General features: G+C 41.2%; 1 protein-coding gene across 1 annotated transcript in view; it reads right to left on the reverse strand.

Moving 5' to 3' along the window:
- Positions 1-16,980, reverse strand: part of myom1b (myomesin 1b) — a 124,925-nt gene that overhangs the window by 45,243 nt on the left and 62,702 nt on the right. The window contains exons 16-18 of the mRNA XM_080194310.1: positions 15,606-15,780; positions 12,146-12,267; positions 1,273-1,469 (exon numbers count right to left, since the gene is read on the reverse strand). Coding sequence (XP_080050436.1) covers positions 1,273-1,469; positions 12,146-12,267; positions 15,606-15,780 — 494 coding nt within the window. The remainder of the gene's footprint in view (positions 1-1,272; positions 1,470-12,145; positions 12,268-15,605; positions 15,781-16,980) is intronic.

Here is a 16,980-nt window from a genome sequence, read left to right on the forward strand (position 1 = left end):
CTATTCTACTGTAACCAAATGCAATTCCTCTGGATGCAGCATTTTTTGCTCTACCTATCCCAATATCACCCCCATTGCCTGGCACCCTCATCCCTTCCAACATTTAATCACACTTTTCCTACATCTGATCACAGACTCTTTGTCGTTTGCTTTGTTTTTGCTAAAAATCTCTTTATCTCTACCATCTCATTCTGATGAAAGACCACCTTTCTGAAACACTGGGCTGGCTTTCATGTCTCTGGCGATGGGTTAGTCCACCTGCTACAGAACTACTGGTAATCCTGCCATTTCCAGGAGACTTAACATAATAAAAGGCCAATCAGGCACCTACAGATTGATGTGACGGTGTCTAGGCCTATGCTATGGATATCCCAAAAATCAGCTGGCAGCTCTTCAATAGCAACACACAATGGGAAAAGTAAAGTTAAAAGTTTATTTATTAGTCGCCAGTAAGGCTTACATTAACACTGCAATGAAGTTACTGTGAAATTCCCCTAGTCATCACATTCTGGCGCCTCATGATGGCTACTGCCAGTACTGCAACGGACCCTGGGACAAGGAGCAATGTCACGCCTCGGAACACAGATAAGAGAAAATCAGTCAGGTAGGTCCCATCAAGGAGAGAACGGGATTTGAATAAAGAGTTATAGGTCTTCCTGTAGGGGCAGCCTTTGCTGCCAGGATATATCTGGTGGCCTGCCTGCATGGCATGGCCTCCTGTGCCACGCCTTCAGGTTGAAGGCTGAGGCCCTGAATTGGTCACTTAGGGCAAACTTGACCCTTCCCACCCTAAACTTCACTGGGTTGGGAAGTTGACAGCTCGGTCCTAGCCCCAGGGTATTGATACTGACTAAATTTCACCTTCTGTTTCTCCAGTGATGCTGCCTGACCTGCTGAGTATTTCCAGTTTTCCAGTTTTTATTTCACATCGATTAATTTGTTCCAGAAAAGTTATAATCCATTTCACTCTATGCAGGTATATTTCAAATATATTCCAGCATCAGGATACTGGACTCTGCAGATATATGTGGGCTGTTAATTATGTAACAGCATCCAATAGCTATCTATTTCTATGGCAGGTAGTATCTCTTGCACAACTGATGCAAGTGGAGTGTAATAAAGGAGACTTGAAATAGTGGAAACAAAATCTAATTTATTTCAATAACTATATTATGTGTTTCTTTTACATTTAGATAGACATTTGAGAAGAATATTGAACTGAGAGTTCAATTTCTAAATATACGTTCAGGAAATGAGTCTTCTTTCACTTACTCTGTAGGCTCGATCAGTGATGGCTTTGATATGGGCTTCTTTCCATTTTCCAGGTTTACCATCAATAACTTCAAGATAATCCACAAAGTAGCCAGTAACGTCAGAACCACCTTGGAATTGAGGTTGCTTCCATCCTAGCACCATAGAGTCATGGACACTTTCAAGAACTGTAATTCCATAAGGTGGGGCTGGAGGGGCTGTTTGAACACAGAGTACATTAAGTTGATATTTAATTCCACTTAACTGTTCAACTTTTTCAGAGCAAGTCTGGCCATTTGAACCATTTTGGAAGAAAAGAAGTCTACTGTACATTTACAAGGAACGAGTGAAGTAAACTTGGGTCTAATCAGTACAGTGAGTTTTCCATGTAATGTATTGCTTATGACTTCAAATTATTTTCCACTTTCTATTGAGGTGGAATCTTAAGAAGGAATGTCAGTGAAACTTGAAACTTGAACAAATGTCTCTTACTCATCTTTTACTGAAATAGAAATAATGGCTGGGCAGTAGCTCTTTCTTGAAGTTTCAACCTGGAATACCATTACAATTCATTTCCTGCAAAAAGATAATAACATTTCCACACAAATAGATTGAAATCCTAATGTGCAATATTAATAATGAATATGTTAAGTATTTGTCAAGAGTCTACATACAAATGAATTAACACATTCATTACCAATATCAGGTAGTGTAATATCATGCAAATATTTCTCAGTGTATTGTGAAAAAGGATGGAAGGCACTGTATAAAGTATGCTGTGCATGGTGCATGGTAGAACATAAACAAAAAACAAAGGTACCATATCTTGCGCTGCCTGGACTGGGCTGGTGAATGCAATGTGTAACTGAACTATACTGACGAGAAAGTCACAGGTTTCTCTGTGATCCTCAGAATGTGCTGAATAAGCTGTACATAACCAGGGCAACCATTGGAGCATTAAAATTGGTGTTGGTGCCCTCCATTAGTGCAAGGAACATCAGCTAAGGTGCCATTTCTTGATCAATGTCCTGTGACATTTGCTGGAAAGTACCTGTGTGCCAGTGTCAGGTGAAAATAAGATCAAACTGGGTTTAGATTCCCCAGTGCTCAGAAGCTTGCCGACACTCATTGGACCTGATCTTACCATTAAGTTGCGCCCGTTCTTGGGTACGAAAACTTGGTAAAGTTGGGCACGAGGCGAGTAGCACAATCCGCACCCGTCTCTGCTCCGGTTCTCCCTTAACCAAGGCCCGAAATTGGAAGCGATCAGGACCGTGCCCGAAATGGGCAGGATGGCCATTTAAATACATTTAAATTGACTTAATAGGTTGCACCCCCAACCTTAACGGCACTTCCCACTTTACCATCACGTTCACCCATCCAAAAGTCTGATTCAGGTGCTTCACTTACTGAGGAATTAAGTGCTGAGTGTCTGATGGCTCTCTGCTTGAGATTGGTGGGGAGGTCCATTGCCATTCTGCCTGAGATTAGTGAAGGGGAAGGGGAGGTCTGCTGCTACTCTGCCTGTGATCAGTGAAGTGGAAGGAAGGGTCTGCTGCTACTTTGCCTGAGATTGGTGAGGGGGGAAGGAGGAGGAGCCCGCATTTGGTCTGGTTGGCAGAGGGAATGGGGGGATAAGAGGGTCAGTAATGTTGTGGATGTGGGACAATGTCTGTGGGGGTCAGGGGAAGGCATTATCTGGCCCGGGTGCAATGTGGCAGGTGAACGCATTCTGTAATTTTTTCTGCACGTGCACAGTTGGAGGCTCTGATCGGAACTGCAGGATTTTGGGTGCATTAAGCCCTGCTCACATTTTTTCTTGAAAACTCCCAGTTTTCAAGTCCGTCCAACACTTAGAATCAAAATAGTAAAATAGGGCCCTTTGTGTCTGTTTACACATGAAGTTATGTTTCACAAATTGAAAGAGGGCTGGCAGGCAGTGTCTTGAGCATAACAATGATGTCAGAAGAGAGGGAAAGAAAGGTGCAAAAAATGACTGCAAAAAATAATCTATAATTCTCCAAGAATCAGACTTCACAAGTTCAGATTCTAAGTTACGTCTTGCTGCCCGTTAGTCATATCATTTGAATAAAAATGTTTAAGTTGAATAACTAACTATGTGGCTTGAGAGAATCCAATGTTTGTGATGATTCAATTAGCTGCTAAACCATGGAGTGCCGCTGCTTACTGTCATCATTCAGATAGTGTTCATTTCTCTTACATTTAATAATCATTATAAACCCCATAAGAACATAAGAAATAGGAGCAGGAGTAGGCCATCTAGCCCTTCGAGCCTGCCCCGCCATTCAATAAGATCATGGCTGATCTGTCGTGGCTCAGTTCCACTTTCCCGCATTCTCCCCATAACCCTTAATCCCCTTGCCTATCAAAAACCAATCCACCCGCGTCTTAAATATATTTAGCGAGGCAGCCTCCACCACTTCAACGGGCAGAGAATTCCAGAGATTCACCACCCTTTGAGTGAAGAAGTTCCTCCTCAACTCTGTTCTAAACTGCCCCCCCCTTACCTTGAGGCTGTGCCCCCTAGTCCTACTGTCCTTTCTGAGCGGGAAGAGCCTCTCCACCTCTATCCTATCCATCCCATTCATCATCTTATCTGTCTCAATGAGATCTCCCCTCATCCTTCTAAACTCTAACGAGTACAAGCCTAGTTTATTCAGCCTCTCCTCATAGTTCAACCCCCTCAACTCCGGTATCAGCCTAGTAAACCTCCTCTGCATTCCCTCCAAGGCCAAAATATGCTTGCGTAAGTGTGGCGACCAAAACTGCACACAGTACTCCCGCTACTCCATAATACTCCATAACACAGTACTCCATAATACTTCACTAGAAAAGGAATCAAATTCCACTTAACCTTCAGTTTAGAAATTAAATGTATCAGGGCAGTTGGAATCTGTTATAGCAATATTAGCTACAGAATGCTTAACAGGTTCCGATATCATTGCTCTGTCCAGTGTTTTAAAAGAGGCTCAAACCCATTTTAAAATAAGAGTTAATACCACATAAGAGTTCACACCCATGGCTTAAAATAATGTGGATTTTCCAGTTCAAAAATACCAGTGTATTAGGGTGGAGCCTATGTATGTCTCCACAGGGCAAGGGGGAATGTTATATTGTGAAACATCCAGGGCTGTCCAATCTGATCTCTCGCCAGCCAGTTATTGAGTGCCAGAGTCCTGGTTGGAAGTTAGAGAGTGGCAAAATATAAAAAAGGGTACTGAAAGAAGAAAAATTGGCATTTTTCACATTGGAGAAAGACAACCATTTTCAAGAAAAATCAACAGATTTGAAAACATGGCATATTTTCATCAAGTATCGCACTGGTGAGAGTGTATTAGAATCATTTGCTTGAAAGTACCAAATAACAATATTGTGTTTATGAGTTCAAAGGTGCTTCACACAAGTGAAAGAACATCTATAATGCATTGTTAATACAGCAATACTTGGCATGTTCCATTAAGAACTAGACTAAGCTTTGAAACATATTGGTAAACTACCACATTGCTCAATAGTGAAGCGAACTATTCACACTATCTATCTATCTATACATTTATTCACTAGCAGAACTACACAATTCCAAAAAATAATCCAACTAACATTATTGCCTTTTTATTTAGCTGTACCATCTTCAAATAATTTTATTTGAACTGTGGGCCTTAAAGAATTATTAGGAGTTTGATATTGCTAATGCTGACATATTTGGAGGAAATGAATTAACATGCACAGCCAGTGGTGAATAATTCCTAGCTGTGCAGTTGTATATTCATTAGACTGTTTATTTAGTTCTTCAACTGCCTTCGTTCATGCTTTAAGTCAAAAATCCCACAATAAAATTGATTCTACATGCTAGAATAAAACAAAAATACTTTATCACTATAACAACATCTTTAATGTATTAGAACATTCAAAGATGCTTCACAGGGTTGTCATCAGATATTTAAAAATTGCCAGTGAGTCAAAAAAGGAGCCACTGGGACAGGTGACTGAAAACTCTATCAGAAGGGTAGGTTTAAAGAAAGTTTTAAAGGAGCAGAGATAAGTGGAGAGGTGGAAATGTTCAAGGATGGAATTCCATTGCATGGAGCTTGAACATTGAAAGCATAGACATCAGTGGGGGATGAAAAGAAGCCAGAAATGCTAAAGTGACCATAATTGGAGGGTCTAAGTTCTTGAAGGGTTATACATTGGAAAGGCTTCAGAATGGGGAAATAGTGGGGCCATGGAGGAATTTGAAATTAAGGGTCAGAACTTTAAATGTGAGGCATTGTTGGATCGGGACACATTAGAGAGCACAGGAGTGATGATGGAAAAATTAAGTAATCAAAAGATAACACAAACAGAATTTGAAATTTGAATGGATAGGGTGGATTCTCAGAGGCTATTTCCCCGGGTTGAAATGGTCGCTACGAGAGGACACAGATTTAAGGTGTGGGGAGGAAAGTACAGAAGTGATGTTAGGGGTAAGTTTTTCACTCAGAGGGTGGTGAGTGAGTGGAATCGGCTGCCGTCAGTGGTGGTGGAGGCGAACTCGCTGGGGTCTTTTAAAAGACTTCTGGATGAGTATATGGGGTTTTATGGGATTGGGGGTTATAGATAGGTATTGATGTGATCGGCGCAACTTGTGGGCCGAAGGGCCTGTTTGTGCTGTAGTGTTCTATGTTCTATGTTCTAAATTATCCTTAAGATGAGAAGCTGAACCTATTTGATTAATACTTATTACATGTATGGCCCTTCAATATGTAATTTTAGCCATGATCAGGATTCAGACCCACAATTAAATATCGAATGATGTAGCTGGCTTTACATTTCTCCGTTGAACTGAATAAATTACAGAAACTGCCTTCTGGAAGTGGATCGTACTAATCCATATCATTAGGCTAAAAGGAAAATTAATTATTAGCATTTACTCTTTAAGTACAATTAGTTTCAATGGTTAGGAAACTTTTCTTTATTAATTAAAAATAATGGATGAATTTTCACATTGCATGCCTAAAGTTGTATACATAACTTTAATTGTGTTGAGGTAATGTTTGTTAAATAAAAAAAATCATTATTACTTTGTTACGCCAGTGTGCCATGCCCCTATCTATAAAATTCAAAATTCAATTGCCTTTTCCACAGACTTTAACCTTCTTCACTCACTTGTAAAGATCTATCTGGTCATTCACATCCTTCAGTGTCTTTGTATTAAGTATACATTCCTATTCTTTGTTTTTTTTAAATCACGAAATGTATTACTTCACACTTTGCCACGTTAAATTGTCCCATTGTTAACTGCTCACCCATTCTGCTAATTTGTCTACATCTTCCTTAAATCTTATACAGTTCTCACTGTTTACATATAATTATTGTCTTAGGGCACCGAGGCACATACAATGAGTACTGTTTTTCCCACATCCAAAGAAATAAAAATATTTATCACTGGATATTAAATAGTTCTTATCAAATGAAGTGCTAAATTATCTTTCATATAGCTTTATTTTTAGTGGAATTTTGAAAGTAATGTCATGAGGAATAGTAATGCCTTACAGAGAATGATGATTTAAGTTTGTTGTGCTTGTGAATAGCAGTGATTGCCTAGTGGCATAAAGTGGAGAAATAATCTGTTCAACTGTTGTTCTGGTTGAACTATTCAATTCACAAGGTCATTTCCAACAAAGCGTCTATCAGCACATTATGATTTTACTCCTTTTCTTCCTGAGCCGCCACATACACACCTTTCTACTATTAGTCTTCTTGAAATGCTGTATAAAAACAATTAACTGATATGTATCTCTCTCTTCCTTTTGAAACATTCTTAACCATGCTTTGGTTCTACCATCAATCTGCTCAAAGTGCTTCTTGCCCTTTGTAAAGTATTTGAACACTTCCTTCGATGTGAGAGGTTTTTATAAGGTATATAGCTTTTTGTTATAATTGATACAACCTCCTTAACAATTAAACATTAATCACATTCACTGAGACTAAATAAATTCTTCTCAGAATATGATTCCACCACTTTATGTGTTTAACTTTAATATTGTTTCCCTGATTTCTCACCTAGGTTATCCTTGTTCTCGTGCATATCTTGTACTTTAGGGCCCTTCACACTTTTATCTTGTACCTTAGAACCCTTCTTGTGCATATCTTGTACCTTGTGGCCCTTCTCATGCTTATCTTCTATCTGTGGACCCTCCTCATGTCTGTCTTGTACCTTTGGGCCCTTTTCGTGCATACCTTGTACCTCTGGGCCCTTCTCACGCTTATCTTTAGTCTTTGGGACCTCCTCGTATATGTCTTGTACCTTGCGACTTCTGAGATTAGACTTCCTTGTCCGTTCTGCATTTACCTCCTTTGGTGTTTCTCGTTCTAGGCATGGCAAATTATCATAGCCAGTGGGTAGCAGATGTCTGTTAAGCACTGCATCACAACTTAGTAAAGTGTCACGTGCGGGCTGAGATGCCTCATGCTTGCCATCCCAGCGTGCACCTCTTTCTGTTAGTCCACCAATGTTACCACTCTGTTCAGGAAACACACCATGAGGTACTCCTCCTCCTAGAGTTAAATAAAGTAATTAATCAGGCATTCATGAACAGATCTTATTGTGCAACAAGATATACTCCATTTTTTCAAGGATGAAGAAATGAAGACAAACATGTCACATAGAGAACAAGGAAAGAGGTACAAAAGCATGTTTTGCCCAACATTTAGTACGGCAGCAAGCAAAGCTCAAAACAATGAATAAGATGCACCTATTCCTGTGATGGACAGAAACATAATGCTCTGACCACCAACATATATCATTGCACATTTGAATGTAGATGAGAATAAGATTTTATGTAGGCAATAGTTTTATGCTGCCATGTGTTAACTAGAGTAATGGTTGTTTTGAACAGTCTAATAACATTCAAAAGTTTTCAATAATGATATTGTAATTATGAAAATCCATAAACATGGGGGCAGTTCTCCAGCCTCCCAGCTGCATGTTTCTCGATGTTCACTGGTGACAGGATTCTCTGGTCCTGCCACTGTCAATGGGATTTCTCATTTATGTCACCCCATGCCACCACAAAACCCACAGGAGTGGGTACACTGCCAGCAGGACCAGAGAATCCCGATGGGCCAAGTGGCCTAATTCTGCTCCTATGTCTGATGGCTAATGGTTTTATCCCGCTGACGTGAACAGCCAGCGAATTCCCCCCATGTCTTTCTTTTCATAAAATGAAAAGGTTTGCGTCTATAGTACAGATCATGACTCCAGTTCATCTTCTGGATCTAGTATCTATCATGAACAACATTTAACATACAATTTTTTGAATGTCTGTCAATTTATTTTTTCCTCATTGGATAAATGACTGAGATTTTTCCTTTCCAAATGTGTTTCTACGCTCATGCTTCATTAATCTTATTGCACAGAACTTTTCCCTTTCCAAATGAACTTCTGTTCAATTGTTCTGCAACATAAACATAAACAATTCACAAAGATGCATCTATCAACATAGCTTCTCCTCCAACCCACAGCAAATCTATAAGAACACACTTCATCACAGAATCACAAAAATAATAATTGACAAAAATAAGTTTCCTGTTTACACGTAATGCTGCCACAACCCCTTCACCGAGTGCCTTCCCCGTTTTTCCACACAAAATCAACAGCCTGTACTGTAAATACAACATCTGCCCCCGCCCCACCCCACCCAACCCCTCCGTCCCCAGTTAATAAACATGACAACTTTCTACACTTGTGGAATTCATTCCCTGTCATCCTTCGGCCAATGTGAAAATGTATTTGCTGCAGCAACAACAACTTGTGCTTATAATGTCTCTAATGTGGGAAAACATTATAATGTATTCCCCACCTGCATAACCAGACAAAAGCTTAAAGGCATGCTCACTCTAACACTTTGCTAGTTCCCGACCTTCCAATGCTATCTCTGATTCTCCACGCTCTCTCATCGCTCTCCACAAAACTCTGAGTCCAGCTGTGCCGCACTCTCTTGCTCGATCACTACTCCAGATCCCATCATCATAGATCACCAGAGGAACAATCAGGAATTGCAGTTTAGTGAAAGCAAAAAGAATGCAATTCACCATGATAACTGGAACAATGGGGGAAAGCACCAGGAACGATAGGACAATAACAGTGAGATAAATGAAGAGGGTAAAGATCACTGTTTGGAGACAAATCAAGAAAATAGCAAATAGAGAAACTCAGAAGAATCAAAGTAACACAGAAACAGATAAGTAGCCAGAAGAAAAGAATCAAAAAAGAGAAGGGAAAGTAACTAGAGGCATATGGGTAGATTAATGAATGATATTGAAGATGTGACCATGAGGGAGAAACATACACTGAAAATCTCTGTCCTTGTACGAGGCTGGGATTCTCTGCTGCCACTGGAAGTAGGGGACCAGGATATTTAATTTGATGATCAGTCATAATCAAAATGAATGGTGGAGCAGGTTCGAAGGGTTGAATGGCCTATCCCTGCTTCTAATTTCTAAGTGAATGGAATTTTGGCTGGATTACCAAATTCTCCATTCTCACCTACAGTGGGGTAGCCATGGATGAGATTGGAGAACCCCACACGGGGTCTGAAATTTATCTTTGTCAGTAAACATAATGCACTCAATGAATAGGCAGATTGTTTTCTACGAAACTCCACTTCTGTTTCCATCAACTTCAGTGGGAAAGCAAATCAGATACCAGATAAAAAGACTCCTGATTTGGTCACAACACACAGCTGGCAAGGATAAATTTCTTCCAGACAAGAAGGAAAGTGACAGCTAGAGATACAGGTGAAAAATAACAGGATGAATTTGGCCTTTTTTTGGTGAAGTATCAACTCAGGTGGGAAAAGTGCACCGTAGCCCACCAACTGCACTACCTAGCTTTGACACTTAGTCAAAAAAAAGGTGGGTTCCAGGTGGGGTAGGCCCTGGAAAAATCTGCGCTGCCACTTAAGCTCCTGGAAGATTGGGCGCCATTTTAAAAGGGGAGCCAATAGAAAAATTTTTTTTTATAAAAGGAACCATTCCCCTTCCCCCCACCGCCCCGTGCACTACCAGAGCAGATAGCTGCCCCCCCCACCCTGCTATGGACACAGAATACCCAGCACCAAGCCCACAGAACTTCCTGGCATTGCCCCTTGGCAGTGCCCACAGCCCAGGGTACTGCCCAGGCATGAGCCTCTCCCCCCGGATGTTGTATTTACCTGTGTGCCTCTGGTGTGTTCTGGTGTACATCGTGGAGGACCTGTTGGGATTACATGCCAATGTAACTGGACAGTCCAACATATGGGGGGTGGGGCGAGGTGAACCAGACATATAAACACCTGATCTGCATCATTAATCACATATAAATCGGGATCCCCGTTATGTCATTGTCAGGGGGTGGGGAAAATAGAGCAAGGATAACCCTGCTGGCGTAAAAGCCACTTTCAGCCTCCCGCTCAATTCTCTGTCCCCTCTGCAATTTCTGCCTGCAAAACACTCCACAACAAAGAGAGAGGGAGAATGACAGAGAGAAAAGATGGATTATCAGGGAGAAAGACGCAGGAAGAAAAGGAGAACTAGAGTACACAATCATGAGCTGCTATTCCACTGGGTCCTACATCTCTTGAGATGGACCAAAAAATCCACCAAAAGCTCCCAACTCTCACATACTTTCCTTCTAAAATAGTGTAAAGTGGTCTACAAGTAGCACCAGTAAAACCTGCCTGATCTTTAGTTTCTTGGCTCTGAAATTCACCCTGAACTATTCCTAGTCCAAGTTGTGTCCTGGCAAATGTCTTTGAATATAACTACAACACCTAGGTGAAAAATAAATCAATTCAGTACAGTTAATATGTATGGAGTTCCACGTGGCAAAACTCTTCATGAGCAATCCCCTGGAAGACCTATTAGCATTATTACATATTTGGCCATTGAAGAAAATAACTAGTGCCTGTTATCTGTTTTATTAAATAGCTGTGTTTACTACACCAATGCTATTCAATCTGACTATCATCACAATATACTGTTGTATCTAATGCCCAACAAGGACCTCACAATTTACTCAGTAAACCAATTGCTGTTTGAACTGGAACTGGGTTGAAAGGCTACAATGCTCATCAATAATTAAATACATCTTCTTACATTTATTAACACTTTAATTGATTTAAACTGAACATGAAAATGTGAAATGATAATAAGTAAGGGATGTATGGGTTAGTTTTTGATAAATGCAGGATTTTGCGGATGGAGCATTTCTTAGACTTAATGGAGCTTGTATATTGCTTGCTTAAACAAGGTGAAACAATCTGTTATAGCAGGCATCAGCAGTTGTAGGAGCAAGCATTAAAAGAGCTCTTGTGCTGTTAAACAGGCAGCAAGCAAAAACTGTCGTAAATGCAGATCAGAAAAGAAGTTAGATGATTTTATGTATAAGATATGCACATGGTGGTGTTTATGGGATACATTACATTACGCTGGAGCAAGGTTGGTAATCCATAGTTCAGGAAAGCTTTGTAACGTATGATTGTGAAGCAGGCTCAAGTGAGAATTCTTACAGTGGCTAATGGATAGGCTGAATGAAAGAGAATACGCTTTCCATGTGATACAGGCACAGTGCATGAGCAGAACAACGATTTATGGCATCATGGATGGCAAAGTGATACAGATGGCACTGTAAAAATAGTGTGTCATTAATTAAAAAGCAGACTCAAAAATCAATAACTGCACTTCCAAAAGTAAATTATTTCAATTCTGGAGAAAAATAAATATTCTTTCAAAAATAAATAGATGAGTTTTCAAACTAAATCCAATTCAAAAATAAATAAGTGCATTTTCAAAAGTAAGTAAATGCACTTTGCAAGACACGGCTGCATATGCCAACAGTTTATATGTTACAACTTACCTAAAGCAGCTTTGACTTCCAGTGCTTCAGACTCAGGTGAGAATTGACTAAGTCCGGCTGCATTGACAGCCCTAACTCGAAACTTATATAACTGTCCAGTTTGTAGCCCATGACAAATAAACCTGTAAAACAAAATACTTCATTTCCAACATCAATTTTTAATTGGAATTCTCCCTCAGTATATCCAAACAGGTGCTGGAGTGTGATGCCTAAGGAATTTTCACAGTCATTTCACTGCAGTGTTAATGTAAGCCTACTTTGAAAAAGGTGAAATGAAAATGAATATTAGATAAATAAGATGAAGCAAAACTGTGTGGTACTAGCTTATTATCAAGAGTTACCAACTCTGGTCAGGTGCATTCCTGCAGATTAAATCATGTGACATTTACCCATAGTTTGCGAATGTTATCTTGCCATGCCTTATTGGAGTGGATATCGTGTGGTATGCCCTGCTACTTAGGCATATTCATGCATATTTAGGTTTTAGCCCTGTTTTGACTGAATGGCTGGAATTTTACCATCCTGCATGCCATGGGAATCGGAGTGGGTGAGGGGCGGATCACAGAAAGGTCTGTTGACCTCAGGTGGGATTTTACGGTTTTGGGACGAGGGAGGCCATAAAATCCATTCAATATGTTTTGTGTATCGATTCCATCTCCTCTTTGGTTAAATTTTGTAACCTCAGGCGTGCTACCCATACCAATTCCCTGATGCTGAATGTTCCATGCAGCTGAGTTCTCTTTCCCGACACATGGGGTGGACAGGGTACAAGGCTGGAATTTGAAGCTGTCATATGATTCTTCACGCAAGCGCAAAATATTGGCATGATATATACTGGCAGAAATCACAAAATCTTCTTCTGGATTTTTGCCCAGTATCAAGGAGATTAACCTTCTATTCCTGGAGACTCAATAATTGGGTAAAGTTGCCAACCTTGCATGTTGATACTTTTGTACGAAATTAATTTGTCTTTAGCAAAGCCATTAACCAATCTAAAGTAATGGACCAAAATTCCTGGGTTGGAACAGGTTGGCAAAGTTGACTGGGTGAGGCATGGGATTTTGCGCGGAATCTAGATCGAGCAGGTTTCAAATCTGCTTCAAAACGTCAAAACTACAATGATCATTGGTGATGCCACAATAAAGTTGAATGGAGTTGTTGGCAAGTAAAAAAGCAAAAGGTTAAATATCACACAGCCTGCTGCTGAGAAGTGCCCAGTGATTATGTCTATGTTGAGTATGATCCATTTACTGACAGTTGTTTTGGAATATATTAAATGGATTGTTAAGGATCCCGGTAACACGTACCAGACTCTTGTGCCGCAGCCTAAATGGAGGGGTGGGGATGGTGGGGGGTGGGGTGGGGGAATCTGTCTGTGTTGCAACCTAAATGGAGGGTTGGGGGTGGGGGGGAACTGTTGAAAGGGGCCATGATTTTATTCATAACTAGAAAAAAGATCCGTCCTTTGAAGGTTTACAGAGAAAACAAAAGTGAAGTGGTGGAGTACTTCCTGTTCAAATTATTCCATCCATCATTTGTTTAATTAAAAAGGTATTAAATGAAAAAATTCAAACTTGCTGCCCAAAAAACATGCATGTCTTTTGTTCCTTTTAAGAAATAGGAGCAGGAGTAGGCCATCTAGCCCTTCGAGCCTGCCCCGCCATTCAATAAGATCATGGCTAATCTGAAGTGGATCAGTTCCACTTTCCTGCTTTCTCCCCATAACCCTTAATTCCCTGGTCTGTCAAAAACCTATCCACCCGTGACTTAAATATATTTAGCGAGGTAGCCTCCACCACTTCAACGGGCAGAGAATTCCAGAGATTCACCACCCTTTGAGTGAAGAAGTTCCTCCTCAACTCTGTTCTAAACTGCCCCCCCCTTATCTTGAGGCTGTGCCCTCTAGTCCTGCTGTCCTTTCTGAGTAGGAAGAATCTCTCTACCTCTACCCTATTCATCCCTTTCATTATCTTATACATCTCTACAAGATCCCCCCTCATCCTTCTAAACTCCAGCGAGTACAGACCCAGTCTATTCAGTCTCTCTTCATAGTCTAACCCCCTCATCTCCGGTATCAGCCGAGTGAACCTCCTCTGCACTCCCTCCAAGGCCAAAATATCCTTGCGCAAGTGCGGCGACCAAAACTGCACACAGTCCTCCAGCTGCGGCCTCACCAGTACCCTGTACAGTTGCAGCAAGACCTCCCTACTTTTATATTCTATCCCCCTCGCTATAAAGGCGAGCATCCCATTCGTCTTCTTGATCACCTGCTGCACCTGCAGACTGGGTTTTTGCGACTCATGCACAAGGGCCCCCAGGTCCCTCTGCACTGTAGCATGCTGCAGCTTTTCATCCTTTAAATAGTAATTGCTCCGACTATTATTTCTGCCAAAGTGGATAACCTCACACTTGCTAACATTGTACTCCATCTGCCAGGTCCTCGCCCACTCGCTCAGCCTATCCAGATCCCTCTGCAGACTTCCCACACCCTCCGCACAATTTGCTTTTCCACTCGTCTTTTCCCTGAAGCCACTGGTCATGTCACTGATACTGAGAACCTATACACTGTTCCACTCCTTATAATGGAGATTGCAGCTTTGAAACAATAAGAGACCAATCTCAAACTGTCTGAACCTGCCTGTTGATCCCAATGTGCTTTCAATCTCTACTGACAAGGTGAATGTGTTCCACTTGCTTGATCGCAGCCTGTTGATTTCCTATTCTTTCAAAATGTAGGAATATTAAATGAAATATGAGAAAAATATCAAACAAATAGACTGCATTATGAGGAACTAGTCATGAAGACAAATAGAATGGGTTTGGTGTAATCATAGGCATTTTCTCTGTTTCCAGCATGAGTACGTGCTATACAGAAGAGCAGTAGTTGAAATAATACATATATGGAAAACAAGAAGGTTTTCATACCTCACTCCTCTCTTTAATTTACACACAAGCACCAGTTAGACATAAATTATATCAGCATCTCTAGGCAAGACCATCAAAACATCTTTTTTGCTTTCTTGGAAAGTGAGTGTCACTGGCTGGGCCAGCATTTATTGCCTTTCATTTCAGAGAGCGTTTGAGAGTCCACTACATTACTGTGGATGTACAGGTACAAAGAGGTCAGATCAGGTAAGAATGGTAGATTTCTTGAAACAACATTAGTTAACCAGAGGGGGCTTTTTTTTGACAATTGACCATGGCTTCATGGTCATTTTAATTCCAGATTTTTATTGAATTCAAACTTCATCATCTGCTGTACTGAGATTTGAACCCTAGTCCCCAGAGCATTACCCTGGGTCTATGGACTACTACTGCAGTGAAAATAACACTTTGCCACATCCTCCCCATTAATGTTTACTGACAAATTCTGAATCAAACTCTCTTTTCACTCATTCTCCCTCTACCTCATTCATTTTGATCTGTTTGTGTTAGACTCTCTAAGAGCCTTCATCACTACCTTTTCCCTTTCACTGGCTTGTTGTTGCATGGTTCCCATTTTCCAGATCCATCAATGCTTGCTTCAATGTAGTATCCTACCAACTCTTTCGCATCTTTTGGCTCTTCCCAAGTGACAACCATAGAAGTGTCTGTGTTCCTTGAAGGAATAACGTGCTGCGGAGGTTTTGGAATATCTGAAAGAAGAAGGACAAAAAGATTTAGAAAGTACTAAAATCAATGTGACTGTTTCGATCGTACAGCATGGTGGCACAATGGCGAACACTGCTACCTCATAGTACCGGGGACCCGGGTTCACATTCCGGCCTTGGGAGACTGTCTGTGTGAAGTTTGCATATTCTCCCTGTGTCTGCGTGGGTTTCCTCCAGGTGCTCCAGTTTCCTCCCACAGTTGAAAGATGTACAGGTTAGGTGGATTGGCTGTGCTAAATTGCCCCTTAGTATCATGGAGATAAGCAGGGCAAATATGTGGGGTTGTGGGGATAGGGCCTGGGTGGGTTTGTTGTCTTGATGGGCCAAATGGCCTGCTTCTATACCGTGGGCATTCTATGATTCCATGACTCATCTCAAAGGCCTTGTAGGCTGTATAATTGAACGTTGATTAGAGAGAATTGCCAACTGTATTTTTTGCATTTAGTAGAAAAGGAATTCTCTGGAACAGAATACTTTTTAAAGCTTCATCCTTCAGAATTTGAGGGGCAGCTCCAGTCTCATTATTCTGTTTTTGAGGAGGTAATGCCACATTGAAAAGCATGTGCAATACCAGTAAAGAGAAGAACAAACAAGATTTAGGCCATGATTCGCCCATCCTGCTGCGCTATTTTGCTATATCCCCCCAAGAGAATATACAAGCTCCACATAGACAGTCTCCCAAGGCTGGAGTTGAACCCAGGTGCCTGGCACTATGAAGCAGCAATGCTAACCACTGTGTCACCGTGCTGTGCCACCAAAACAGTCATGTTCATTTCAGTGGTTCAGTGGGGGAGCTGGCAGGAGGCAGCACTGCGGGGTTCCCGGGCTGGCCGGTGGCTGAGCTGACCAGCAATTGGAAAGTTGACAGCTTGGGGCCACTGCACATGCACAGAGGCTGGCTGGTTTCAGTCTCCTGGGCAGGGATAGGTCCTGCTCCCTGATTACTAATGATATTGCATTGCACAGAGTGTGGGAGATTCTTGCCTGAACTCCCACTGAAAAAACAGTGTGAATTACTTAAGTTTTCCCACAAATTTAACACTTAGAATTTCTTTGGGAGAATTCTGTCCTTAGACCGCACACGCAGGCAGATACAGCGTTAATCATGGGAAGTGACAATTAACAAGGTACAAAGCATTTGATCCAATCCCTACCTGGAATACTGTGTACGGTTCTGACCAGGGA

This window comes from Carcharhinus amblyrhynchos, chromosome 8 (assembly GCF_965287045.1).
Source record: "Carcharhinus amblyrhynchos chromosome 8, sCarAmb.v2.hapA, whole genome shotgun sequence".
Taxonomy (NCBI): domain Eukaryota; kingdom Metazoa; phylum Chordata; class Chondrichthyes; order Carcharhiniformes; family Carcharhinidae; genus Carcharhinus; species Carcharhinus amblyrhynchos.